At 42.8% G+C, this 18689-nt stretch overlaps 2 protein-coding genes and 1 long non-coding RNA gene across 3 annotated transcripts; 1 reads left to right on the forward strand and 2 right to left on the reverse strand.

Annotated features, from left to right (window-relative positions):
• Positions 1-4537: 4537 nt before the first annotated feature.
• On the reverse strand, positions 4538-7967 carry LOC115045421 (protein rapunzel-like). Its single transcript, XM_029505090.1, has 3 exons — positions 7871-7967; positions 6620-7116; positions 4538-6536 (listed from the first exon to the last, which is right to left on the reverse strand). Exons 2-3 carry the CDS (start codon positions 7111-7113, stop codon positions 5846-5848), a joined length of 1185 nt encoding a protein of 394 aa, XP_029360950.1. The 5' UTR covers positions 7114-7116; positions 7871-7967; the 3' UTR covers positions 4538-5845.
• Positions 7968-8314: 347 nt separating this feature from the next.
• LOC115045537 (uncharacterized) lies at positions 8315-18547 on the forward strand. The gene is made up of 4 exons (XR_003840886.1): positions 8315-8400; positions 9021-9135; positions 15261-15326; positions 16166-18547. It is a non-coding gene; the product is annotated as an uncharacterized LOC115045537 (long non-coding RNA).
• Positions 10575-17173, reverse strand: rpz (rapunzel). Its single transcript, XM_029505276.1, has 4 exons — positions 16907-17173; positions 16567-16644; positions 14093-14161; positions 10575-13232 (listed from the first exon to the last, which is right to left on the reverse strand). The coding sequence occupies exon 4, from the start codon at positions 13200-13202 to the stop codon at positions 12519-12521; it is 684 nt and encodes a 227-aa protein (XP_029361136.1). The 5' UTR covers positions 13203-13232; positions 14093-14161; positions 16567-16644; positions 16907-17173; the 3' UTR covers positions 10575-12518.
• Positions 18548-18689: the final 142 nt, after the last annotated feature.

Consider the following 18689-nt stretch of genomic DNA (forward strand, 5'->3'; position numbering starts at 1 on the left):
CACAGAGATAGACGCATGTTAATAATGTAAAAGGCTTCAGGGCTGATAAGGCTGATAGCCTGCTGCAAATTAGAGCCATTTAACAGTGTGTGTGTGTGTGTGTGTGTGTTGGGGAATTTGGGTAAAGCAACATGGGGTCTTGAAGAGGGCAGACGTTCAGCGAGAGCATCAGAGGAGAAAAGGAAGTGTTGGAAAACATTGGGTGAAATTTCAAGGCTCTACAGATGGCCAAGACACGTTAGATTTCCATTCAAGAGCTTCACTGACAGATCGATTCCCCAGACGTCCCAGCTGCACTCAAGCACCAGAATGTCCTTTAAAGAGCTGTACAGCAGATAAAACCTCAATTTAAGCTGAGGAGTACGAGGAGTAAACATAAAAACTGTATGTGCACCGATCATGCCAGTAAAATAAACACTGATTCTTCGGATAATGAATGACCAAGTGTAAAAATACTACTCGGTCTGTTTATCTCACAGTGAGCAGAGGCCAGATATCCACCACACCGCCACTGAATATTTGTCTGTAAACCTGTCTGACTTTGACACAAAGGATGCAGAACACCCAAAAATAAAGACTGAACAAACTAAAATAAATCTGTCGTCTAAAGGGCAAGAGCTGCCAAAGCAAAAAAAAAAAAAAAAAAATTAAGGAAGGATGTTCTTAAAGATCCAAGTGACAAACAAAATAAAAATAACCATCATTATCTGTGTAAAAACGTTTTTTTTTAGCATTCATTCAAACCTATTTAACTCATTTGTTAAAGTATTGTTGCTATTGCTGACATGTGGCCCTTTTATTTTGAAATGTCTGTAACATCCTGGCCTGTCATGTGTCAAGTTCTGATTGGATAATTGGCAAAAAGCAGCCATCTTGTCCTCCTGTATATAAATCCAGTTTTCACAGGCCTCTGTAACTCTCTCTGAAGGAGCGCTGTGCTGTTTTTCACCGGTTAGTTTTCACATTAAGCTCTTTTCAAACTGAAACACCTGGTTAACAGCTGAATTAGCAACAACACACCTTCAGCAGCATGTGACCACAACGAAGGCCCTCGGCTGAACAGAGGCGAGCCTGCGGTGACATTTCCAAAGGTAAAACTGGAAACTCATCAGTCCACGTGGGCCGCTTCCTGTCCTGTTTTCCATTGAAGGCTAATTGATAGTTCACATCTGCTTTTTGATGAGCTCTTTCATCATCACTGAACTGGCAGGATCGATGTCTCCACGTGATATACCAAGTTTATTTATTTCAAAAGGCATTAGATCCGTCAAAGGACAGCACTGCAGCTCATACGTCAGAAACTGAGCAATAGCATCTTCAGAGGTTTTTCCATCCATCCATTTAGTTTTGTTTTATTGTGTTTATTATCATCATCTCACAATCCCTTTAGATTGAGCTTCCTTTGAGGGGCCTGACGCTAAGATTGAAATCTCTGGTCTTAACTACTTTTTTTTTTGCTACAAAACAAATCTGTTAACCATCATCACTTCCTGTAAACTGTGTAAACTACAGTTTTAGTAGTATTTTAGTTTTTATTTTTAATGAAGTCTTTTTGCTTGAGTTCTTCTGCCACTGAGAAGATGCTAATTCTGCTCTGTCTGCATTTTACGGAGATTTGAAGTAGAATTAAATTTGGCCGTTAACTAGTAAATGGCAAAAACTGCTCTGTTGAGTTAGCTGAGGCCTGTAACGTTAACCCAGCAGCTATCACATCCAGAGGTTTGGAAAAAAGTCCACCGGTTAGCTGGTCCATGTCCACACACCAAGTCAAAAGTGTGTTTTGTTGTTGCACCCAGACAGCAAATTATTAGCTTTACAAAACCACGTGTCCTTTGTAACGAAAACTTTTAACAGGGGAAAAAAAAAACAAACAAGTTCTTAGTTTTGGGCTCGGACCTGTGGCCTGTGTGTCACTGAACAAATGTTTTAATGCTTTTTATTGGATTAGTCCACTCAAAGAGCTGCAGGCTGGTCGATGGTCCACTCGGACTGATGGGTAATGGCATTATCCCGCCTGAGCCGGGATTGGCAGACAGCGGCGGACAGAGCTATCATGCCATTGATCGACTCTCCCCTCCAGGGCCACTCTGATGCTGGCCTCCATCAAGTCTTTCATTTGTTTATGAAATATTGATATTGGCTGCTATCTCCTCTTGGACATGAGGAAATGCAGTGTATTGGAAAAGAGGAGGGATGTTGGAGAGATTTGTTTAACTGAAATTTCCCCAGGAATGTAATCACTTTATTACTTCCAAAATTACATCAAGACGGCTTTCATTTCTTGTGCCATATTTCCTCGCAAATGTTACATTACAGCATAAAGTCCCAGCAGAGAAAAGGGAGACACACACTGAAAAAGCAAACCAAATTTATCTTTAAGTGCGCAACATGAAACTGTAAGAAGTTACAGTGATTTTTAAATCCACCTTTGAGCTTTAACTTATCAGGAGAGCCCTGATTTAAAAAACAAACAAACAAACAAAAAAAAAAGGCCCTTCCAGTGGATCTGTATGTTGATAGCGCCCTCTGTCTGTAATGCACCTCTGGTACCATTTTTCCTCAGCAGATTTCACCCTCTGGTTCCAAAAACCCTGTTTTAACCTCCCCTCAACCACAAAACAGACCAGCTCTGGTTCCTGCATGCAGCAGCCCTTGCGAGTAAACAGATGCTTTGGTCTTCCCATAATGACGGCCAGGATTGACGTGCTTCCTGAGACGGAGCCTTTTATGCAGGAGAAGAGTCTCCTGAATCAATATCTGTTACTGAAGCTAAGCCCACACAACCACAAATGAATCCACTGGCTTAACGTCCAGGCTGCCACTGCTGCTGCACGTCTGCAAATATCTAAGTAAATATCTAATTCATGTTATCAGTTATGGCGTCAAACTTAATATCTAAATACGGGCACCTCGCTGAGAGCAAGTAAAGCTGAAAATTTCAGGATGATGAGTAAAGAGAAAACTGTTATAAAAGGAAAACAGGCCTGTCATCCGAGCGTCACAAACATTGATTTTCTGGTTTTGTGTGTTTGTGTTTGTGTTGCAGCATTTTTTCAGGGGTCTGTCCTCTGGGGCTGGTTGTGTGTTTGTGCGTCTGACACACCCATCTGTGCGTCTGCGCCACTTTTTCTGTTTTTTCAGAGCAGGATTTAGAGTCCTGATGAATAAAAGGTGAAGCTAAAGTGTCTCAGCCACCTGTCTGGGAATGTTAATTCGTGCAGGCAAGGTAGCAGGTGCAGTGTTGTGCATTATTTGGACAGTGACACAGTGTGTTGCTTTTGTTCTCCAGTGTATTTGTTTTGGAGTTGAATTGTGATGACAGCTGTGAAGTGTTTTACGCTGCATATCCATGTTAAATAATCTCTGTTATGAAACACGATGCCATAATGTTTTGGGAGGTCAAAGCGTAAAGACAAAGTCACGCTGTCTCGCTTCAGCCAAACATTGATGTCTGAGCTGAACCTGAAGCCGGAATACGTTTTTTAATCTTAGCTAAGCACGAAGAGTCCACTCTGACTGCTCTGTTAACTATGAAACCAACAGTCAGCTATCGTAGCATTAAGAGTAAAAACCTCTCAAGCTGACTAGTTAACCCAAAACATTTTACTTGATAATCTGAACAGATGTATGTGCCAGATTTTTATTTAAGGTATTAATGAGCTTAAGAAGTCAGTTTTGGTACCAAGCAGATTTTTTTCTGTGTGTAAAGTGGTGACGGGTCCAAACATAGACATACATATTCTTACTGAAGTGCTTTCTGGAAAGATGTCTTCATAACGTCTTCGGCTGTCTCTGCAGAAGTGTCCATCTGCTCTATCTTCACGTTAAATCCACAGATATGAAATTGATGCAAATGTGCTCCATTCTGTGTCTTACCTGCTCTCATTGAGACACTCACTTGCTACAACATTGAATTGTAGAGTTATTTAAAAACACATTTCTTTTATTGTGAATTGTGGATGTTAATATTTGTTTTCTGCACAAATTTGATCATAAACAGTTCTCCTGATGCTCACTGTTTTCTGCTCCACACAGGGAAGGCTTGTGATCCAACACAGTCCACTTCCTCACTGCACCGTGATGCATGTTGCAGATAGTGCTTGATGGATCCTGACAGGCTTGGCTTACGGCGGCGCAGCTAGAGACCCTCCAGATCCGCTGAGATATGAAATGATGGCCGTCTCCACCCGCCCTGCAACTACACGGGGCATTATGAGCGATGCTATCCTGCTAAGCCAAGCACTTTGCTGCTCGTCTGCAGGGTATTAGCTCAGCCAAAGGTTATTCACGGACTATCAAACCAGAGCTGTGGTCAGGAAATGCTGACTTATGTGTAAATATCAATTCAATTAGCTGGAGTCCCTGTTGCTGAGGGTGCACTGCCTCGTCTTAATGTGCACAGGCACTGCGAGTGCTGTGTAAATCACATTTGGACAAGAAAAGTGAGGCAGATATTATACTTGTTTACACATCCATTAACTATTTGTATTTAGTAATGAATTGTCAGGCAGCATTAAAAAGGATCGAGACCGTGGTTCTAGAGCTTATTTTATTGAGATTTGTCAGAAATATAGAGGCTAATGTGGTGGATGATAGAAATAAATGCCAAATTTAAGCCTTCCCAGTTCATACAAATGGTGCGTTTGTTTTGGCAAGAGGCGAAAGTGAGGAGTCATTTAAAGTTTCTGGCAAAACAGTAAAAATAAGAGTGAGCATAGATTTGAGATACATTTGCAGAAAATCTGAAAATTAATCCACCCCCCCCCCTTTTTTTTTAAATCAGAAAGTGACAAAATAGTTACCATTCATCAAAATATGTTGCACAAGAGCAGCTAACTCAAACTGTCAGGCTACATGATCAGAGGCACAGCAGTGGCAGCGTTTGGGTTCAGTAGCTTTTGGTCCAGCGTCATGTGGTCTGAAAGTGCCTCAGAACACAAGGCACGTTGTCGCATCTCCGGTGCCAAACTGCGAGCATCTTTTGTTTTTCCTGCCCGAGAAGGCAACCCCCTGCGCTCCCTGTCAGAGTTATGTAGGCCAGCCTGCTGAGCCGAGACAAAATGGGCGCTCTGCACAGCTCTGCAGATGCAGCCTCAGCAGAAGCATCTCTTTGGAGCTGTAGGCGCAGAGGCCATTTGTCATGGAGGGCTGGATTATGACTGCATGCTGCTGAGGGACAGTAGGCGCGCGAGACGCTTCCTGTTTTAATATTCACGACACTGTTAGTGTAAAAATTCTTTATAGTTATAAACAAAGTGATTAGTAGTGACCGTTTACAATATGCAAGCAGTTAATATTTAAATCTCAGCGACACAAATAAATAAATGTAATATCTGCAATACAATGAGTTGACCCGACTCTGAAAGATAATGAAAGTGCATCTGTGATGAAATTATTGGAATAAATAATAAAATACTGTATCTGAGAGGGATGCACTCCGGTGCTGATTCTGATATGGCTGATATCCTGCCAATATCAGTCCTCCTATGTGAGCAGTAAAATGATACGACTACATGCAGTACTACAAAGTGAAGTACAATTCTGAGCTTCTTTTACGTCACTATTTAGATTTTATGCAGCTTCATGTTGTACTTTAAACACAACTGCATTGATCTGATCATCCTGCTTCCTGGTTACAGTTCAGGATTTAACCCTGTTCCAAACCTGGCCTGCCAAAAACCCCCCCGTAGCAGAGAATAAAGGTCACTGTACGATGCTGACATCAGATCAGATGAGTGCAGATTCAGTATTTTTTAATATTTGGGGATAGTTATAGTAGCATTCTCACCTCGGTGTTGCAGATGTGTGTAATGTGTAAGTAGCAACATGCCAACATGTGACAGCTTTACTCCGAGTGCACACACACGGTCACGTTCTTGTGTCTCTCCCAGTAGTGGCAGTCCTCCGGAAAGCTCCACGCAGCTGCGGACTGCTTGTGGCGACTGATGGCGTGGACCGAAAACCCGGACAGCTGCTTCTGCAGCACCTCCACCACAGCCGGGGCGTTTCCCTTCTTGCACTGGCCCTCCATCACCTGCTGGATGCAGTCGCGGGGCACCGGCCGAGGTCTGCTGCTGTAGGAAACCACCAGGTTTATGTCGTTCACCTGGAGCACCTCGAACCAGTTCTGCCCCGCCACGTGATGGAAGTGCTCCCCTGCCCGCCAGTTCCGGTAGGTGCTGCCTGAATGGTTGATGAGCCTCACTGACCAGCTGACCCAATCGTACTTTTTCACCAAGAACTCTAGAAGCTGCCGGGTCGTCTCTTGCATGTTTTCTGTCTCCTTCTCTTGCAGGAGTCGCTTAGCATCTAGTTTGGCTTGCTCTGGGAAGGCAGCGATGCAGGACTCGATGGTGGTCTTCATCCTGGACTCCACTTCTTCAATTTTGCTGCTCCACGCCCGGATGGTCTCTTCTTCCTCCTCTTGGCTTTGGGTTAAGGCACAGTGGCCCAGCAGGGCAATCAGGCCCAAGCAGAAGAGCTCCTTCATGCGGACACAGAAGTCCTCCAGCAGACGGCGGTTCCTTTGCACATACCTGCAGAAACAGAGCAACCATTTACGTTTAAATTGAAGGTATTTATCTCTCCTGAGAAATCCCAGAGATCCAGAGAAATGTACCTTTCTACCAGCTCTAAAACGGACTCTCCAAAGCTGTTCGTTCCCATCATACCGTCATACAACACAAACAGGTTCTTCTCTCCTCCTGTTTGAGCAAAGTGCTCCAGAAAAATGGTCTTCTTCACCGCCCTGAACTGCGGCTTTGCCTCCAAGATGTCCATGTACTTCCTGAACTGGTTCCTGATGTTCTCCTCCACGGAGAAGTACTGGGAGTCCAGTCTGCCCTTCTTGATCTCGCTGTCAATGTCCTCCAGCTGGCTGGAGAGCATGTCCAGCTTGTTCCGCACCGCCAGGAACTGCTCTTTGACGTAAAACACCTCCTTGCTGTGGACGTTGTCTAAGGCCAGGCGGACGACCGGAGCGGCGGCCTCGCAGAGGGGGAAGAGCTCACCCACGGCGCTGGCCAACACTTCCGCACCCCTCTGAAACATGTCCATCACCGCCTCGATGGCCTCCTTCTTCTGAGCCACAACCCTCTCCAGCGCGCTGGACATGTTCTGAAATATAAAGGGGACAGAGTCACAGCAGACAAAAGACATCAGGAGGTTAAGAGCCAGAAGAGATCCGCTCATCTTAAATTTAGAAAAAGGAAAGATAATATAACATTTGTGTGTTTGTGTCACAGAGTACACGTTTCTCCAAAAAACTATCACATTTAAAGATAAAGAATATAATTCAGCTTTTAACGTGCGCTGTGATATTAAATATTTAGTCCTTCTGCTCCATAAAAAAAAAACAACAACAACAAAAGCTGCCCAGGAAGAAGCAGGTGGTGATATCATGTGGACGAGAGAATGACACAGATGCCCTTGAGTCTGTTTGTGACTCATCTCAGAGCAGAGCAAGGCCACGCCGTGTTTAAAAATCCCCTTTCATCCCTGTCTGCAGCCTCACCTACATAAATCTGCATCCCAGATGCTGCGTCATCCAACTTCTCCAAGACGTTTGTTGACAACCCGAAGATATCATCCAATTTTAGTTTACTCAGTCAGAGGAGCGAATCAACGCCTAAACTTATGGAATATACATTTCACCAAAAAAAAGCTTGATGAAGATGAGCTCTGTAACGTGGCCAAACTGCTCTGTGTCTAACTGTCATGCGCATCCAAAATAATGCGCAACGGGGAGATTTTACGCCCCCCCCCCCACACACACACACACACACACCCCTCCAGGGCAGAACATATCTATTCCTTCTGGGAAGAGAAGGACATTCATCACATTCCTGTTATAACTGTGATTTCTCAGTACCTCAGTTCACTGGTCGCGCTGCTCCTTCACGCCTGATGAGGTCCAACAGCTGCAAACAAGTTTGTTGTTTTGTTTTTTTAATTCTTTTTATTTCTTTTTTTTTTTTTTCGTCTTTTCGAGTTTGAGTGAAATTCCCACGCTGCTCTGATCCACCATGAAGAGGAGCGAGGGTCCAAAACCAGGAACCAGAGGAGGAGAGGCGCACTTAATATGAGCAGAGGAGAAAGGGGGGGTTGGGTGGGGTGTGTGTGTGTGTGTGTGTGTGTGTGTGTGTGTTCAACTCCATGGGGTGAATTTACAGCCGGTTCCATTTTCTTCTCACATTCTTGTCGAGTTTCGAGTTAGGGCGCTTTTCAAACGGATCCGAGCTGAATTTCAAACCTTTTTCTGTCCTAAATAATTTTTCCTCCTCGTTTTTTTTTTTTTTTTTTCGGGTGCGTTTCGTTCCGGTCTTTTGCGCACTTGGCGCAAATGTCTTGTCGCCACAATCAGCTTCAGCTGTTGTGAACGTGGAAGGCTCCAGACTTGAGGTAAGAAAATGGCCTTTTGTCTTTTTGTAATTTCTGAGATACCTGATATCATCATCAGTATTTCTTTTTTTTTTTTTTTTTCATCCACAGCACAGACGCACCTCTCGCCATGAGAGGACGTCTGAGCTGAGACACAGTTGGTGTATTTTATCCTCAAAGTTGAAACATTTCCCTCCAAAGGTGATTACAGCGTGTTGAGAAAGATTTGATTAGCTGGGAGCTAAATTTTAAAACCACAATAACCACAGTATTTATTTATAACAGCCGGAACGACGTGCGTCACCAGCTCCAGTCTGATGTGACACAAATTTCAACTAATCGGATTAAAACACCAATTTAAAACCGTATTCTGCACCGATTGTGTTTATATTTTTTAAATCTGGACTTTTATTAGGACTTGAAGGGGATGTAGATGATTGTGATCACATTAAACCTCACAGCTGCCTCATGTGTGCGCGCATGACGCGCCCTGAGAGAGTCCAAGCTGAACCTCTCTCACCAGGAGAAAAAAAAAAAAAATGAGGCACATGATTTCTCCTTGGAGACTTCACCTCATCTGTGAAGGTGTCACTTTGATATCTGCTGAGGACTTTCACTGAGATAACGCCGGTTTTCTTCAGGTGGACGAAACCTGCTCGAGCCATGAAGATTAAAAAATAAAAAAAAAGGATCGACCAGCATCACGACGCGGACGTCTGAGAGAGACTCATCAGTCTGCGGATAAAACAGGTGCAGGTAAGAGCCTCAAATCTCTGTCTCCGCAATCTGCACTTCAAAAACCTGCAAAAGCACATTTTCCTGTTCTGCCCCCCCCCCCCCCTCTCGAACTGTACGCCAAACCTGTTCAGCTGGATGATGATGCATGAGGGCCATACCGCAGGTCACACATCCACATCAGATGAGCCTTTTTTTAAGTTCCTCAGCGGGGAAATGTACACAGGAACAGCTAGAACAGCTAGAACAGCTACATGAGATGGAAAGAATAAATAAAACAAAAATGTAACCAACAGACTTCCGCCTCCCCCCCTCACCTTTTTATCCGGGAACATAATTTCAATATGGGCCCGGTTTAAATAATAATAATAATAAGCAATATGGAGACAGATACATGTGATGCCTCCGTCCTTTGGCCCCCCCACAGGGCCCCCCCACAGGGCCCTCAGAGCTCAGCTGTACCGCAGATGTCAGTGAAGTACTCACGCCCCCTCGTGTTCACATCTGTGAATTACAACTTCACACCAGCAGGTTTTCACAACCTGCCACTGCTGTTTGGCTGCTTTTTGGGTTTTGAAGGGAAGTAGAATAATGTTCCAGTATCATTTTTGACACTAAGATCGACGTTATCTCTGAATGATTTGGCTTGATGTCGTTGTCAAGCTGTTGATTTTTTTTTTTTTTTAAACAACACAAGTATTCTAAATTATATTATAAAACATTTCCGTATAATCAAGGTTCAAAATGATTTGGAGAAATGTATGGGAAAAGCTCAAAAGCAAAAATATATTCATTTCTCTAGCTCACATTTGTCTCTCCTTAGTCTACGAATGCCATTTAATGTTAGAGCCGAAGACCATTTTTCTGTAAAAAGTGACATTTGCTTGTCCAGTTCATGGGAGATTCTGCATTTATTATTGTCTATTGAAGAATTTCTAAATTATGTAATAATATATATATAAATCCATCCTTTAAATATATTTTATCATGTTTTTTTGTGCCTTCATGGTTAAATAATCTGGGTAAAAAAAAACCAATCAGGTTAGGGTTAGGGTTAGTATGAACATTATACCAAATTGTGATTGCTGAACATCTTATCAGTATTTCGGCCTTCACTGGTCTGAGACAGTTTTCTGCGTGAAGCTGATATCAGGGCTCACCAAACTGCCTCAGCACAGTCAGGTTATCGTTGTGTTGAAGAAAAAAGGGACTTTCTCCAAACTGTTGTTCAAAATATCACTCTGTGATGTCACATTAAGCTTTATTTAGGAACCCGGAAGCCTCAGACAGAACAAATAGGTCATTTTAAAACCCTTTAATTTGAAATCTGACCTATAGAATTCAACAGTATTTATCAATTTAATATATTCACTCTACATTACAAATACTTTCAACACACTGATGTTTTGTCACTAAATCAAACGCTGCTGTTCTGTTATAGTCAAGAATTAGACCCAACCCATTATTATACTCATGTTTATTTATAGTGGTACATACAATACAACCAAGCATCAAAGATTCATAAAAATAAACCCCGCAACATATTCACTAATATTCACTCATGGCGTGAGAAGGAAAAAAAAGATTCACATACATTTCCTGCATCACAGCAGCATTTTGAATATATTTAAGTAGCGTATCTGTTGTAACAATTAGAGATGGCCCATCGCTGTGGAATCCAACACTTCAACACAGCGTGAGAGCTGAGCTCATCCAAAGACTAAAGAAATGTACAAATTGATTGATTTGAAATCTGCTACTGAGAATCAGATGATATGTGGTGAAATATTTAATCTACTTTCCTGTCCAATGCCTTTCTGAAAGTCTGAAAGTCGCCCTATGATGCGACAGGCACAAACACTTTGCTAAATACAAACAAAAAATTAAATTTTTTTCAACAAAAGTACAAATTTTTGCCATCACACAGAGACCATAAAAAAATAGCGCTTTACACAATAATGTACTTAAATGATTAACCCATGAACAAGAAAGAGTCGAAAATGAGTAATAAAAAAGTAATGTAATGTTTTCCACGCATTTTCTTACCACAAACAAAGAAACGGAAAAGAATCTGATGGTGCATTTAGGCACTGTTGGTTTGACGGTGAAGAACACAAAAAGCTAACAGCGTTGTCCTAAAGGTGTTGTTTAAAAAAAAAAACAAAAAAAAAAACCCAGTATAACAGATTTCGTTTTCTTAGCTCTAAAAATGACCAGACACCAAAGAAACCCGGCGATAGTTTTCACACTTGGTCCTCCTCCGGCATGACTAAAGAGGCTGCAGCACAGGTGACTTAGAAAAATAAACGATGGACAGAAATGTATTCCTACAGTGACAGAAAAACAAGTTTCAAAGGTGTCTAAAACAAACACAACATTGTGAAGGGTAGTGACAATGGAAGCACTTTCTATTTATTCTGTTCTGCTGTGGTGATGAGCTGATTCTGCTCAATGTCAAATAAAAACAAATCCGATTTGTATTTTTAGTGTTTTCAATTTAAAGTAAGAATAAAGAGTTCAGCACAGCAGCATCACAAAACTGAAAAAAAAAATAAAAAAAAAAATATATATATATAAGATTGCATTTATTTCTTGACAGCAACAAATATGTTTAGTGCATTTGGTCCGCAAGATGTGTGGTAAATATGTTAGTGGTGGTTTGATCACATGCTGTATACGATGCTGTTACATTCATAGCTCTGAAAGCTTTAGCTGATCTTCCTTATTTTGGTTTTACTTGGTTTTTCATGTTATGTTGAAGTTAAAAATTGAATGTCAATTTTCTTTCTTTGGCACGTAACGGTCTGGCATTATATATATATATTTGTCTACTTTCAAATAATTCATATGAAGTGCTGGAGAGGTTTTATCTTCACAAGTGCAAGCTGAGGCTTGTTAGTCTTGGATATTTGCTGTTTCCGAAAATTTTTTTCCTTGTAGTGTAAAACATGTAAATCACAAGCTCTACGAATCAAAGTGACACAATAGAAAAGACAGGTACATTTCTGCTGAAGCTGGATTTTGAGATTTAGGGATGTGATATTTTGCATGAAGGATGACGTACGGTTTTGTTCCTGGCGTAGATTTATGATCATTTGTGATCATCCCAAATTAATCTGATAAGTTTAAATTGAAACCTTGGTGATGCTCCAACACAAAGAAACTTTATGTATGAATTTGAGCCGAATATTAACCAAGAATCTCGTCATCTTTACCTCAACCTGGAAACTGCATGAAGACCCAAAAGGTCACTTGCATATTTCATCACTTCTGCTGAGCTGAGATGTATACAAAGGTGTTATAAAGGGAGAGGAAAGGCAGAGAGGAAGGAGTCGCAGCAGGAAGTGGACCGGTGCGTCCCCAAAAAGCAGCAGCGGAGGAAAGACCTCTTCGATACGTCGTCTTCATACGCACTGGCCAAGAGCCTCCTCCATCTTCTTTTGCACCAGCTCCATCCTCTCAGTCCACTCCTCGCTCAGGGTTTCTTCGTCATCTTCCATCACGGCAGCGTAGCCTATGAGTGCGATGAGCCCAATGCAGAACAGGTAGGAGAGGCGCCTGCAGAGACACTCCATGGTGTGGCGGTTGCCGCGCGAATACCTCAGGTACACCTGCAGGATGGGCTTGCTGAAGAGCTTCTTCTTACCCACCACGCCATCGTAGAGTGTGTGCAGGTTCTGGTCGCCCAAATCAAGGGAATAGCTTTTCTTGAAGTCTTCCTTCTTCCCCTCGCGGTGCTCCGGACGCGCGTCCACCATCTCCATGAACTTTCTGAACTGGTTCTTCAGATTCTCCTCTACGCGGCAGTACTGGCTGTCAAGAGTTTCTTTCTTGATCTGCAGCAGCGTGTTACAATTCTGCTGGGACAGCTGGTCCAGAGCTTTGTGGACGGAGCCGAACTCGTGCTTCAGGACGCGGATGTCCTCGTCATCAATGTGGTGCAGCACCACTCGGATCAGGGAGCCGGCCAAGCCGAAGATGGGGTTAACCACGGCTGCCGCTGACGAGGCGGCGGCCACACAGTGGAGCACTTTGACCACGCCATCCTTCAGCTTCTTCTGGTCCTCCTTGATCTCCTCATCCATCATGTTTCCGGAGATGAGGGTCACTGAAGAAGTCTGTGAGACAGAGGGAGGACATTTTCTTTTACTGCCACTGAGATTTCATTTAGTCGGTGTGCAGATTGGATAGAGATTTATTATAAAACAACAGTTTGGCAGTAAATAGACAGATGATTAGGTCTGTTTAACCTGCTGCACAAACGGGAAGAAGTTCCTTAGTTCTGGTTTACTTTTGGATAAAGATCACAGAAAGCTACTCTTTGGCTATTTTTTTTTAAATGCACCAAATATTTGCCTAAAATACCTTCAGCAGTAAATATCCTGATTTTTTTGGTGGATATCAGTGATGACTGATGGAAAACTAAAGAATCATCTGGAGAAATGACCGGACATGTCAAAGAAATCGCGATACATTTGTCTGCATTACAAATCTCAGTGATTTGGCATCATGTCCTTTGTTCTTTTGCCTCATGTTTTAACTGTGTGTGATAACATCTGGAACCATTTGCTGATTCATAGATAAGAAAAATTATTGTGATCACTCGTTTCAGTCATTTTCCAACAAAAAGGATAAAAAAAAAAGGTGTTCTGTTTTCAGCTTCCAAGCATGATGTCGGCGCTTTTTCACAAACAAACTGCTATTTTTAAACAGTTTTAAAATAGTTGTGAAATTAATAATTAAAATAATAGTTTGATTGATTATGGGAGCCGTGTTTACAGTAAAAATGATCTAACAGCCTGGAAAAAAGGAGAAAAATGCCCAGCTTCTGTGATGACACTCATACAGAGCCACCTTCGTCAGCATAATCTCCACGCTGCTCATCATCCCCTTAGCTGATTCTTTCCTTCCTTTGCAGCCTGACATGTTTTCTGAAATGAAAAATGGCTGTGCTTGTGGAGAGATGGCAGCTTCTTACATCAAACGTCTCCCACAGGAGCTTCTGTTCGTGTCGTTTAAGGGACGCCGGTCCGGATCAGGACAATTCCTGAAACAAGAGAGGGGGAGAGTGAGTCGGATATATCCAGTGTCAGGAAGTAGGCAGGTTTTTGCGGCAGCAGTGAAGGAGTTAACAGCCTCTCCCTCTCACTGTGACAGCTGTGTTCAGCCTCCGTTCAGCACCAGGCTGCTCTCTGTGTGTTTCTATGGACGGGGCCGATAGCTCCTCAGAGGGGCGGAGGAGAACCCTTCAGCCTCGGCTCAGTGGAAAAACACATTACATAACAGGAGCTGCTGTCCACGATAACGTGTTTTCAGCCTATTGTAGGGGGCAAATTTAGATAGAAATTAAAGTTATGTGCACTAACAGGCTGCTTGAGCCTACAAGGAAACCTGTTTACACTTTATTTGTGAAATGAAGATCTACACAGAAGTGTTTTTTTTTTCCTCTTCAACCAGATGTGATTAATATAGTTTGAGAGCTGGCAGCTCCTCTAACAGAAACAGGAGACAGAGAATGTGTTGAGTATTTTCTTTGTCAGTCGTGGCTTAGTGTACCTGTAATGACACGACAGACACACAAGCACTCAAGACACAGAGAATAACAACAACACTCGTGTTGGTCCCAACAACAGGGACGGACAAAGCTTCGAGCCGGGCAAATAAAAACAGGCCTCAAATGAGACGATCAGGAACACGTCAGTGTTTCTCTTTCTCTTTCTCTGGCAGTGCTTGTGTCTACCAGAGGTGGCAGTAATTTACCCGATGACAGAGGCTCACACAACATCCACAGTTTCATTTCAGCACCACTACTTTGGACTGAAGGCAGCGGCGCACATAAGCCGGATTTAACCCTTCAGCTGTAGGTTAATTTTTAATTGTCTCATTAAGAGCCTGTAATAAAACAAATGCCCGAGTAAATTATTATTACTTAACTACTTGTGACTCCTGTTTTGGACAGATTGTATGAAATGACATGAAATTCCCACAAGATCCTCCTTTAAATGTTAAGTTTGGAAAACGTTTACAGATTTTCTGCAACATTATTTCAGCCTCTGCATTGAAATGTTTGTTTTCCCTTTTGTTAATTTTTACCAAACTATGTGCCATGTGACAATATCTATGTTTGTGCCCTTTTGTTTCTGCAGATGCTGTCATGCAAGAGAAAACCCAGCATGCCAGCACAATATGGCAATCTGCGAGAGGAGTCGCAGGTAATGAAAGGGTTAACTGCTTTAGTTTTCATATTTAACTAATGCCACTGTTTTTTCTTTTATTTTAACTCTTGGGGAATAATCTAAATTGTATTTTATAACAAATAGGAGATAATGTGGCTCAAACATGCAGATTTTTGGGACCCTGCTTTATATATATATATATATATATATATATATATATAATTGAAATTAGCACTTTGTGCACATGAAATTGTCCTTAAATTGACATTTCTTAATGAATGAGCTTGATCATTATTAGATGTTTTTTATCATTCTGAAGGGAAATGAGGACTGATCTGTCGTATTTAATAAATGAAAGTGCTAATAAAGGCCAATGTGTTGAACCTATTCCAGCTCCGGCCTTTAAAATCTGCTCCGCTGAGTAATTAATCAATCACTGCTCAGTGACAGCTTGGCCTTCAGAGGCAGCAATCGACACAACACTCCCAAATCTCAGACAGAAAGTCGTAGCCCAAAGTTTTGGCCCTGTGACTCAGCTTCTGTATCGTTGTGCAATACAGAAAGCAGCTATAAGAGTATATATATTTATTCTGTGGTGGGGAAGCACGACTCAGCTGTGTGCCGTTTTTAAAAAGCAGGTCTGTCCGTCTGATCAGGAAGTGTCTGACTGCTCTCACCTGTTTCTCTGCAGTGGGAGCCATCTTGAATGTTTTCTACAGTCACAGCAATGCCATGCTAATCTGAAACTACACGCTATGATCGCTCAAAATCCTTCCAAAAGTACACAACTTACATTTTCCTGACTTGTGTGAATGACTTTTCAGCATGGCCTCCCTACAACATGACACTTTGTTGTCTTTCTCTTCACTTTGCAGTCTGTGTGGCAGCTGGGAGACTTCCTTAAGGAAGTATACACCCTTCAGGCTGATGCAGTTCAAATATTGAAGTTACTAAAGAAGACTGACAATAAGTGTCAACCGCACTTCTTCAATATTTGTGAGTATTACAACAAAAAACACCACCCCAACTATAAACAGCCACAGGGCCACACAGCTGCCTTCCTACCCAACTTTGGCTCCCCCTAGTCGTGCCTCCATATTTCCTTGTTAGTGCACACCATAATGCATTGACCCTGCCTGCTGTATCACCCTGAAAAGACACAAAAATACCCCAGAAAACCTCCATTTCTTGGACTAAATGTGGACTACATAGTCTCAGGCAGCCTCATGGCCAACATTTGGCACCGTAGGCCTCAGCAGGACAGAGGATTGCTTACCTTTTGGTGCTGGCTCTGCCTATACTTCCCTCCCCAAAGTCCCAACCTCGTCAGCCTCCTTCTTCTTCCCAGCAATCCCTGCAAAAAGGACACTTCCATGTTTGTTGAATATGTAGGGGTGACCAACTTGGTATATGATTTATTTTTAAGAGGCCAAAAGGCCCCCAAAACCCAAAAATGGCCATTTTGGCCCCAAAGGCACATAAGCTCCAAAATACCATTTTAAAATGGCTTGTGAATGTTATGAAACAGCAAAGCCCACTCCTCCAATAGCCCATGGCCTACCCCTTTGGTTTCAACTTGTTTTGGTCCATCCAGGAGTCATACGGTTGATACTTACAGGCAATTATCAGTCAGTGCGCAGCGAACCGCTCACAGACTTTCTACCACTTTCTGTGGCATTTCCAAGCCTTGGGGCATCTTAGAGAGGCTACAGATACTCCATCTGTGTTATTTATGGGTCAACAAGACAGTTTTCTGGAGAACTAAGGCGAAAAAATGCGAAGAAAAATGATTTCGTGGCGGCAGAATCCAACAGCGCAAAAGAAGAGCAATTGATCCAAATTGGCCTCTCCAAAAGGGCACAGGTGTATCCAAAGGCTCAGAAGGCTCCAGTGAAAACAAAGAGAAGTTTGTCCCGCTTGAAAAGTAAAAGGAATAAAGATTCAATGTAATTTTAACCAACTGTAGTCAAATATTTAACGTCACACTTAAAACAGCCGGATTTAAAGTCCATTAGAAAGCAAAGTGCAACGTGACAAATTTCCCAAAGGGCGCAATGGCACTGCGGAACATAACGTTATTATTTCCAAAGCTATTTTCTTAAATGTTAATGTTGTTGTATTCACAGAACGGCAGCGCAGATCAGAGATTAAAAAAAAACCCTGTAACTGACCAACATCAGCCACCAAACCGGTAAAAACCTGAGCGGTGAACGCACCATTCAGTGCGCAACAGCAGGTCCTCCCGCGGCGAGCCAGTCTGCTTCTGTCTGTGCTTAAAAAGAAGAAGAAGAAGAAGAAAACAATACTAAACCCGTTCAGAAGAAATAACAGACTGTGTATATGCCAAAATAAAAGCAGAGTAATCCAGCTGGTTGGAGGGATCACTGTTTCCCAAACAGACCTCCGTGCAAATGATGGTGGCAGCTGCGAGCAGCGGACTCAATTCCGCTCTGTCCTCAGCCTGTCTGCTGTCTCTGTGTTGTGTTACTACACACTGCTAAACACACACACACAGACACACACAGACACACACATACAAACAGGATGGGCGTTTATCTTCCTGCGTGTCCAGACCTGAGCCCGCCGCAGGTTAAAGACCCCCTAACCCCCATCCACAGTCTGAATGCTGCAGCCTCAGGCAGCAGTGATACAACAGGAGCCCTGTCTCCCCCACCCCCACCACCTCACCCCTCACTGCCCCCCCCCTCCGCCTCCTCACTGTCCTCCCTCCAACATGTGGTGGAAAATTATGGACATATAGAAATAAAAAGCCGACTGTGTGCGCGCAAAAGGACAAAGCCTTCGTTATCTGTTCCGACTCTGCCTAGTCCAGATCAGATCACTGTAGTTGGTGATGGTGGTGATGGTGGGGGGGTGAACACGCCTCCCCTCGTCGTGCAGTTGGCGCATCAGCTGTCGATCAGCTCGTGTTTCACAGAGGAGGACAGTCGGCTCGGCTCAGGGTCCTGCATGGCGCTGGAGGAACCGCACTTGTGCAACATCAGCTGCGGTCAAAATGCGTAATATTCTGTCTGCAGCCTGGAAAACAGCCTCTGTTGCAACACCTCCCCTTGTGTTCTCAGGCTGGGGGCTGCAGGAGTCCTCCTCCTCTGCTGACGGCCACGAAAATCAGACCTGCAGGCTGTGATCATAAACACAGACCTGCACGACACCCCCAAAGGCTGCATATTATCATCTACTGTAAATCTCCTTATTCTGAATAGTTTCTTTAATGCCATCTTTAACCACCAAAGCAGTCCTGTGATATTAATGTGTGCGAGTTAATTCTGCGTAGGAATGCTTCAAAATAAAGACTAAAACTAAATTTAACTGTTTAGCTTTTTTTATTATTATTTCGCCTAATTTCAATGAAAATCTGACACGTTTTCTGACCAAGCG

This window comes from Echeneis naucrates, chromosome 6, assembly GCF_900963305.1.
Source record: "Echeneis naucrates chromosome 6, fEcheNa1.1, whole genome shotgun sequence".
Taxonomy (NCBI): domain Eukaryota; kingdom Metazoa; phylum Chordata; class Actinopteri; order Carangiformes; family Echeneidae; genus Echeneis; species Echeneis naucrates.

Coding starts and splice junctions, on each gene's coding strand:
- LOC115045421 (XM_029505090.1), bottom strand. CDS start 7,113: ATGTCCAGCGCGCTGGAGAGGGTTGTGGCTCAGAAGAAGGAGGCCATC. Junction 6,537..6,619: donor GTTTTAGAGCTGGTAGAAAG/GTACATTTCTCT, acceptor CTGTTTCTGCAG/GTATGTGCAAAGGAACCGCC.
- rpz (XM_029505276.1), bottom strand. CDS start 13,202: ATGATGGATGAGGAGATCAAGGAGGACCAGAAGAAGCTGAAGGATGGC.